Raw genomic sequence first — 9,724 nt, forward strand, 5'->3', positions numbered from 1 at the left:
ACGGCGGAAATAACAATCGGCTTCTCACGTCGTGGAAAGAAAAGCTGGGCTCTGCAAATGAAGCACACAGGGGAATGTGCCCTTCAGATCAACAGGTCAAATGCATATTTCTCGTGGTGACTGGACTTTTCCCGAAAACAACCCAATGCAACATTTATGCAAGCGAACACCCGTTACAATCAACAAGAGAAAAAGTGGATGTAGAGGTAGCCCAGTAACATGGAAGATTTTAAAATCTTGATTTAATTTATTTATACTGTTTACCAATCTGTTTCTGTCTGTGTTTTCTTCCAGACAGTATACACATAGAGCATGCATTTTTTTATTTGGTTCTCAAATAAAAAAAGAATAAGAAAAAAGTCCTTGAGCTACAGAATCCTAAAAATTTAATGTTTCCAGACCTTTCATCCAGTCATTTCCACCAAAACATGGGGAAGAAAACAACATTACAAATACATCAAATTAGCCTCCAAGTGAGTTCATGTGTTCCTAACAAATTAAATACATTGATGTTGTCAAAGGAACGAGAATTCCTATTGCAAACCTTTCTCACTTTAGCTTATATTTTGGTTTCAGAAACTTCAGCTGGACTAATAGTGTCTAAGGCAAAAGAAACAACTTCTCATAAGGCTAAAGAGTTGCAAGTATACACTGAATGGTATTTCAGGCTATGCAACTGGCTGCTTGGACAGGAGAGAAGAAACCTTGCAAACCTTTCTTTCTTGCACACTTGCACAGTGGCGGCTGTCATCTAGCTGTGGACCTGCAGTTCCTCCCCTCTCTCAACCCCACAGGCAACCTGTGAACAGCCCTATGGACTTGTAGGTGAAAAAGCGGTACAGTATTACCACGTCTTCAACAAATACGCTGGGGCTGAGCTGTTTTTGAGGAATGTTCTTGTGGAGGTTGGAAAATCGCCACTGTGCTCCCTTTAATATATCTCAAAGATAAGGCCTGAGCTTCCCAGATTCGGAGCCACCCGACCTCAAAGCGACAAGAAAGCCACAGTCCTGGAACTGTGCTAAGCAAACACCTTTTGGGGATGCAGATGTTCTCCATCCCACCTCACCCCACCCTAGGCAGGCACAGAGACTTAAATCTACTGCAAGGATGGGACAAACACCATTAGGGAAGGGTTTGGCATTCCCTTTTTCCACCAACAACCCCGGTAACATCCTCTCGCAGGGAAGGACAAGCTTCGTGGCCAGCTTGGAGATGGGGAAGGCGGCTGAGCCCTCCTGTCCAGCCCAGCAGAAACAGACCCACAGAAGGCTATGGAGGCTCCAGGAAGAAAACCTCTGTATTAAAAGCCGAGTAACGTGGAGCTACAATAATAATCACACACTACCTCAACAGTGCAAATACAGTGCAAAAGGTTCGTTAAAGTTCAACTTCGGCAATTACAATATACAGACCGCTTCAGTTCGAGATCCCGCCAAAAAGAGAGATTTTGGTAAATAAAGAAAAAAATAAAAATAAAAAATCGCTCGGGCTGAATTCATATACAAAAAATAAAAAGCTGCTGACTACAACGAATGCGGTTGAACGGGAGGGTCTTTTATTTTCCACGTTTAATTATTTTTTTTTTTTGGGGGGTGGGAGGCTTTTTTTTTCTTTTTTTTACTAAAAGGTTCGTTTAAAACGGGTATTAAAGGTAGAAAACGAGCACACAGGATCTGGTCGTCTCCGGCGGCGCGGGGGAGCGGCTCCCCTCAGGCGGCGCCGGTTGGCGCCCAACGGCCATTGGCGCCCAACGGCCGTTAGCGCCCAACGGTCGCTCGCCCCTAACGGCCCCTAACGGCCGCTCGCGCCCCTCAGCACACGTTTAAGACGCTTTAAAACATAAAAACCACGGCAGGGGCAGCGCCACACGGCCCGACCCGAGCCCCTCGGCAGCACACGAGGAGGGAGGGAGGGAAGGGGACGCCGGGCGAGGCTACTTGGCGGCGGTGGCGGTGGTGGTGGCGGTGGTGGCGGCTGTGGTGCTGGTGCTGCGGCGCTGCTCCATGCCGTTGGGCAGGAAGCCGGCGATGATGGGCACCGGCCAGATGAGGGCGGCCACGCTCCACACGATGATGACCAGAGTCATGAAACACGCCACCAGCGTGGACTCGATGGGCTTGCGGTTCATCCGCCAGCCCGGCTCCCCCTTCAGCTCCTCCAGGCTGAAATCCAGGCAGCAGAAATTCAGCGGCTCGCCCTGCAGCCAGTACTGCCCGGGCTCCGCCGCCGGCGGGTAGGAGAGCGACGACGACGATGAAGAAGAGGAGGATGAGGATGAGGAGGAGGATGAGGATGAGGAGGATGAGGAGGAGGCGGCGGGGGGCTGAGGCGCGGCTCCCCGCAGCCTGCCGACCCTCCTGCCCCGCACCCAGCTGCAGCCCACGCAGAGGCGCAAGTCCTGCTGTGCGCCGCCGGCCGCCAGCCCCAGGTGCTCGATGAGCAGCGGCGGCCCCACGCGGTGGAAGGCGGCGGAGAAGAAGGCCCGCCCGTGGCTGTTGGTGGAGAAGAGCAGGAGGTCGCACTGGATGCCCAGCGGGCGGCTCCAGCGCACCAGCAGCGAGCTCAGCATCTGCCGCTGCACGCTGATATTGCAGTGCGGGTCCTCGGCGGGCTGCGGCTGCCCCTGCGGCTGGGGACGCTGCTGCTGCTGCTGCTGCTGTTGGTGCTGCTGCTGCTGCTGCCCGGAGGAGGTGGGGGCAGAAGGGAAAGGCTCTTGGCTAGCGGCAGCCGGCGTGCCCGGGCTGGCGGTGCTGCCTTCCTCCTTGCTCGCTGCCCCGTCGAGGTCCATCTCGAGGCCGGCCAAGGAGCGGGCGGAGGAGTTGGCGGGGGGCAAGAAGAGCTCTTGGTCCTGCTCCTCCTGCCCGCCGGCAGCCGCCGAGGGGCTCCAGCCCTGGCAGGGTGGCAGGCAGGCGGCCAGCAGTGCCGGGAGGAGCAGCGGCAGCATGGCATTGACTTAGAGCCGGAGAGGAGGGCGAGGAGGAGGAGGAGCGGGAGGCTGCATGGCGCTGCCGGCTGCCATCTGGGGAGAGCAGCAACACCGCTCTCGCCGGCAGAGCTGAGCGAGACGGAGAGGGAAGGAGGGAGGGTGGGGGCAGGCGAGGGGGTGGGAGCGGGGCTGGGGCTGCCGCGGCGGCGGGGCGAGCGAGCCGGGAGCCTCGGTGACGGCAGCGGCTCCCCCTCCCCGCCTCCTCCGCCCCCGGCCCGGCAGCTCCCGGAGCCCTGCCCCTGGACGGCCCCGCCGGGGGCAAGCGGCTCCCCCTGCCCCCCGGGGGCGGCCCCCGCCCGAGCCCCCCCCCCCAGCTCCGCCACCGCCCCCGCTGCTCGGGGTGGGGGGGGTTTGGCAGTGGGAGCCCCGACCCGCTGCCTGCCCGGCCCCGAGGGAAAGAGGCAGTGGGAAGGGGTCGCAGCTGGGAATCGACTTTACACACTTTCCGACCCTATAGGGGAGGCTGAGCCGCGCTCCCGGAGTCGCCTCCCCCCGTCTGGCACCCCCGTAGCAAAGGCTTGAAGCTGGGAGCTTGTTGCAAGCAGCGCGGAGCCACCAAGCGCGTTAGCTGCGAGACTCCTATGAATTTTTCAACAGGCTGCTTTATAATCTGGAGAGTTTGTAATCAAGCTGGGTACCCCCGCTTATTTCGCGGCGGTGCTGGCTGTATTGCTCTTGACACTGCCTGAGGCTGGCTGTGCTGCAGCTCGGCACTCGGAGCCTTGGGAAGGGACACGACTGATAGGACACAAATGATGAAGGTTTCTTAGCCTGTACCTTGGGCAGAGGGTGGGCTAGAGTTACATTTTCCTGGCAAGTATCCAGGACTGTGAGTCTTCGCTTTTGCAGCTTTGGCTTAGACAGTCAGCAAATGGAGACATAAATACAAAAACTAGGCTTTCCCAAGTATATATGGGACGATTTACGTAAACTCCACAAGGCACTCCTTCGAGGTTGGCATTGATCCCGTGTCAGAGCCGCAATGAAGTGACACATGGACACATTCTCACTTGAAAAATGAGTTGCTGTAATATTAGCCTCAACTATTTCAGCTGAGTGAGGGTAGTGAATGAGGGTAGGGAGTAAATTTTAGATTTGCTATAATTCCACATGAATGAATGTAGTGAATCAGTTTTCTCTCCAAAGCCTTGCCTAATATATCATGACAAAACCCAAAGTTGATTGCTTTCTATTCAAAAGAGACCTGAGCACCAAATGAATTTGTATTTGGTCCCAAATTAGTCCAAAGGGTATTGTCTACCAGATGTTTATTGTTTGGCTAGGTTTTTAGTTTGGATTATTACCAAGAAACATGCCTGATGAAGCGTTCAAAGCAAGCTGTCCGATTCCAGTGAGCTTTTGCTCAGATGTTGCAATACAATTAGTACAATTTCTAGCTCTATTTCAATGTCTTTTATTCAAGAGTTCTCTGATACTTTTGTCACCTGAATGTACCTGTACAAGCATCTTCTGATGCCCTTTGTCATATACACAGTCCTATGCATTTGTGTGGCTATCAGCTATTCTGTTGTAGCGTGTCTTCGGACCCAAAAACAGACGAAGAGAGGGTGAGCGTTTAGCAAATAATGCCAAAACCGTGTGTACTCCTGTGTACAAATTGCATTGCATTGGGATTTTGGTGCAAAGGACTGGAAATGAAGCTAAACTGCATAAACAGGATTAGCTCCTGAACACTTGCAGCATGTGAATGGCAAATGTTCTCAGGCAGTTTCGGCTCTTTTGGTCCGAACTCCCAGCACCCAGCTGAACTCAGTAAGGGGTGGTTGCGAAGAGGTTTGGGAACGGAGAGTTGAGCTGTTCCTTTTCCTGAAAAGAACGATAACCTGCCACAGGAATGCTAAATCAACAATTTAGCATTGTTTAGACTACCTTAGCAAAGAACTGAAAGAGGGCAGCTTGCTGGAGATGGTGTCTCATATTTATTCCTCTTCGTCAAGGAATAATTAAGCAAGCGGATACAAAAAGAAGAAAGTATGTTAGATCATTGGTTGATAGCTCCTGTCCAGCAGAACCCTTCACCGGTATTTTGTTGTTAGGTCTATCAGATATAATTAATCCTGGCATGGTTTCAGTCGTCCAAAGAGGCTGCAGCACACTTGAAAACTCCTTATAAGTAGCACTAATAGATAGCTCTGTTCTGTGGTTTTCACCCATAAATCTTAAAGAACAGCGTTCTTTTATGGCTGGGGATGCTGAAGCATAAAGAAATCAGGGGATGACCAAGTCAGAGACAGATCATGTTGTAGATTTTGCAGGTTTGATGCTATGGATATAACTAGAACTGCGATTTGCACCATAGGTCACAGTAGCATTTGTCAGCATGGTAGAGGAGGTGTGAAGTGGGCTATAATGTTAAAATCCTAGAAGGGAATAATAAAGTAACAAGAGAGTAGGAGTTTCATGTGACACAGTGAGGAGCTGCTGGGAGGATGAAGACTAATGGTAAAGGACAATCAGAGTCTTTGAGAGTCATTTTAATGACACTTGTATGAAGCATTTTTATTAAAGTATTGCTTGTGAAACGCTTTAAGTAAAATTAAATCAAGAATAAGTATTTCTGCCCAAGTGCCATTAAAACTGCAACTCACGAGGCTACTGTTTTAGAGCCTAAAGTCTCATTGCAGCTAGTGGAAACCGACCGTAAACGGGTATAGATTCCAGAAGCAAATCCATAATTGCATTCAGCTCAAAAGCTTGTGATCCTCAGGCAGTGTTCCTCAATTCAGCCAACTTATGCTGATCTACGCTGAGGAAAAGGAACAGCTGTGGAACTTTTCTTTATAAAGGATGCCATTTTGGGGTTGCAATTTCTGAAAGTTGCATGTGGGAGAGAAGGGAAAGCAGTGCAGTAAGGGATTGGATACGCAGCCATAACAGAGGTATTTTTCAGTGGAAAGACACCAACTGTCAGTTGCAGGGGAAAAGATGTTAGGAGCAGCTAAGTATAGCAACGCATTACCAATTTCTGAAAATGTCAGGTAAATAAGAATTTCCCAGTCAACAACTGAAGAGGGAGGCAGGGTCAGGAAAAGAAGCTGGTACTTGACTCCTCTCAGAAAAGAGCAGTTTCAGTTCTGTGAAAGGAGTTGGATCCAATCATCCTGGGGATTGTTCTGAGAGAGATACTTACACCCAGCAGAGGAAAAATGTTTCTGTGATAAGACTTCGAAGTCCTGGTCGGCTAATGGTTTCATAGCTGATGTAGGGGGAGAATATCAGAGTAGCAAAGCGAGCTAATCTTATGGCAGAATATCCCCTTTGAACAGTGGTTGAGAATCAGTGGGTTGCTGGCTGAGCAAGGAGCTAAGGCATGTTTCCTTAGTGCCCATCGATGTGCTACTTTGATTGTGAGCACAGTGCATCCTTTTCACCTCCTTGATCGGTGTTCTCATGGATTTATCAAAGTATTTGCAATGAAGCACATAAAGGCCTCTGAAACTCCAGAAACTGATAATAGAAGCTGGTTGGACTAAGCAGCTTGTTACTGTTACATCATGTCAGAAAGATTTATCTGCAGAAAACAGAGATCATGCGCTGCACGGAACAAGCCAGCACTTTGTACCACTCTTTATATGAATATCAGAAGCCCAGACAAAGGGAACAGCCAGTTGGCAAGCAGGCTGAGAACAAGGTCATAATCTCTCCAGAGAAGCCAACGCACCCAATCTCAGCAAAGACACTAAGCTCATCATCTGAAATGCATTTGTATGAGCAGCAGCTATAACCTCCACAGCACCCTCTCGGTTACACAAACACAGATGTCCCTGAAGCCATAAAATGACCTACATCAAAAAGCCAGGACAGGTGCTGTTTTAGATTACTTTTGATATACGTGCCGTTTTTCATTAAAGTATGGGAAACATCTTCAGCCCAATCTTAACCCCCTGGTCTTTAACCTCTTATCCACATAACCGCACGCTCCTGCCAGAGGCTGTACGGCAGAGCTGAGGCTGTGGGGCAGGGTGGCCGGGAAGCTAAAGGGTCGAGCAGGGAGGGCCTGCCTAGGTTGTTCAACCAGCACACGTGGAAATGGGCTCTAGCAGGGCTCCCACGGCCTGCAAACCACACAGCCGATGGAGTGTGCACCAAAGGAAAGCGACTGCCATCAGAAATCTAAAATGAGTGGTATTGATGGAGAATTATCCATGACAATTACTACAAAGTCTAATCCAGCTGCAAATCCAGTTACTAGAAATGAGGAAGATCAGGTGGTATCAGGTGGTAAGATATAAGGGTTGCAGTGTGAGGCTTCTCTAAGCTTTGAGGAGCACTTAGGAGCTCATACCCAGAACTTTGATAGACTGTATGTTGTACTAGCACAGACTAAAAAGACTGCTTCAAATCTAAGTGTGAAATATATGCAGAGAATGCTAAAGGGAATGTATTAATAGACTTTCATAGCTTTTTTTTTTTTTTTTTGGCAGCATGCTGTATATAGGTTGAGGCTTTTAGATGAAGTTAGAGCAGAAAGAAATGTCAGGAAAAGAAGAATCAGTGAAAATGGGTATAAGAGAAGAAGTGATCTAGAGAACAAACCTTGCACCTCCACAGCTGAAGATGATCTTAGGACAAGACCAGAGTGATTACAGGTAATCACGAAACAGAAAAATTAGAACGTAAGTTGGTTATATGTAGCCTGCATACAGCATTACAAATGCTGTACTTTCACTTATTCCAATTGAACAATGGAGTTTTTAAGATGGGTTTTGATTTGAAGTAGTGTTCTACTAAGAAGACTGGACTCACGTTCTTGCCTAGGTTCCCACTTGCAGGTTGGATAAAACCCTTGCTCACGTGCAGAGAATTCCTCAGATCTGAACTTCGCATGTTTAGGCAATATTCATCCCTGGACTATATTTATTCTGTCTTGTAACTACCATAACTACCAACTACTATTTTAAATTTTATGGCTGCAGCCTGACTATAAATATAACCTATTTTGCCTCGTATTTATTTCACTGGTAAACCTATCCAAAGATGGAGTTTGCATTGAAACTGGCAATTTTATAATATATACTATGTTGATAGTGAATCCGAATTAAATGGTCTGTACAGGCAGAGTACACACGTTGCAGGACTCGGGACTACTTTCTGCCAGGTTGCTAAAGGCCACTGTAGGGTAGTTTTGACCCTGTGTCAAGTTTTGTGTGTTCACAAAGCACAAATCTGTGCCTCCCTGTTAGGGGAGATAATTCAGATACCCTGGGCATTTGACTGACCCCCTGTGGTTCTGTGCAACCCCTGGCATGTCATAGCCATTCTTGAAGGACAAGAGATGTTAGCTGAAACAGTGGTTGTTTAATGTTGATGCTGTGAAGGCACTAAGCATGCGAGAACATTTTGTGTGATTACATATTAAATTGTTCTGCAAAATATTTGTACATAAAATAGCATTGCTTAATGACCATTTTATGAGGTTGTCTTTGGAAAATCTAAACATTTACTGTAACAACACACTGAAAAATAGCTCCCTGGAAAGCATTTAGTTCTGCAAATACTTTGAGTGTTTCCCAGCCTTTTCTGAACATGGCCCTAGGGCTTGCCTTTACTGTTATTTATCTCTGTGCAGGAAAGGGAGACAGGCACAGAAGTCTGGTGTTAGTCTGTACTAAGGAGGTACAGGTTTGGCACTCCCATGAGCTTCCAGTGCAGCCTCAATTTCTCCGTGGCTTTAAAACACAGCTATAAAATGTAAAATCATGCTTCCCTAGGAAGTTACGAGACACTTGGACAGCAATCCTGTTCCACGAGCAAGGCAGACAAGCTAGTTCAGAGGTCAATTAACAGTTGTTTTGCCATATTGCACAGGAGACACACAAACGCAAAATGTTAATGACACTGTATACCAAAGAACTTTGCCAGAAAACAAATTAATGAGAAGCAGAGACCAAAGGATGGGCTGTGATACAGATCCTGCGTGCAGCTCCTGAGTCAACCTGCAGCCCTGAGTGTCCTCTGCTTTCCTGTTAGGGAGCTTGTGCTTCAGTGCTATGTGATACGCAGCAAAGACATTTTAAAGGAGCCTACAGCTGTGACTGTACTGGTTTGTCCCCGGTCATAAAGGAAAGAGTAGAATAAAGCTAGAGAAGCAAAAATGGAGGCTGCAATCGACAAAGCAAAGGTGGGTCCTGTGGAAGGCTAACGAATTCTGGGACTGGTATGAGGCAGGGTTGAACTGTGAAGGGCTTTGAAAGTGAGAAGAAGGAGTTTGCATTTAGAGTAGTGGAAGAGAACTGTGACAAGGAAGTGTGGCAAACTCGGAGTGATGTGCCCAAATAAATGAACTTGAGACAGTTCCAGGTGCTCTAGCCAGAGAGGAGATTACAATAAGGAAGATGCACGGGCCTTGGCTGGGAGCCTTGGCAGAGCAAGCTGAGAGGAATTGTAATGCTTTGGAGATGCTGCATGAAACAGATCAGTGACATTTAAAGCACAGCAGTATCAACAACATCAGTAAAATTAGCAGCACAAACTAAACTCCTCCCTGTCTCCAGACTTTGCATCCACACCTCAGATTTGGGCTCCCAGAGCTGCATGAGCTGTTGGTGTTCTCAAGCAGAGACCCTTTGGTTCTGAGGCAGCTCTTGGGTACCACTTGCAGTGATCGGCGTCCTAGCCATATGCATGCTCCTGACTGGGAATCCTTGCCTGCTGTCCCTTCTCCAGTGAGAGGATTTTGCTGTATATCAAACTGGGAAAAGAGATTCATCTGTC

The 9,724-nt window shown here is 48.5% G+C and overlaps 1 protein-coding gene across 1 annotated transcript; it reads right to left on the bottom strand.

Annotated features, from left to right (window-relative positions):
• Positions 1 to 223: 223 nt before the first annotated feature.
• TMEM158 (transmembrane protein 158) lies at positions 224 to 3,229 on the bottom strand. Its single transcript, XM_027451148.3, has one exon. It carries the CDS (start codon positions 2,945 to 2,947, stop codon positions 1,937 to 1,939), a length of 1,011 nt encoding a protein of 336 aa, XP_027306949.2. The 5' UTR covers positions 2,948 to 3,229; the 3' UTR covers positions 224 to 1,936.
• Positions 3,230 to 9,724: the final 6,495 nt, after the last annotated feature.

Source organism: Anas platyrhynchos, chromosome 2 (assembly GCF_047663525.1).
Source record: "Anas platyrhynchos isolate ZD024472 breed Pekin duck chromosome 2, IASCAAS_PekinDuck_T2T, whole genome shotgun sequence".
Lineage (NCBI taxonomy): Eukaryota > Metazoa > Chordata > Aves > Anseriformes > Anatidae > Anas > Anas platyrhynchos.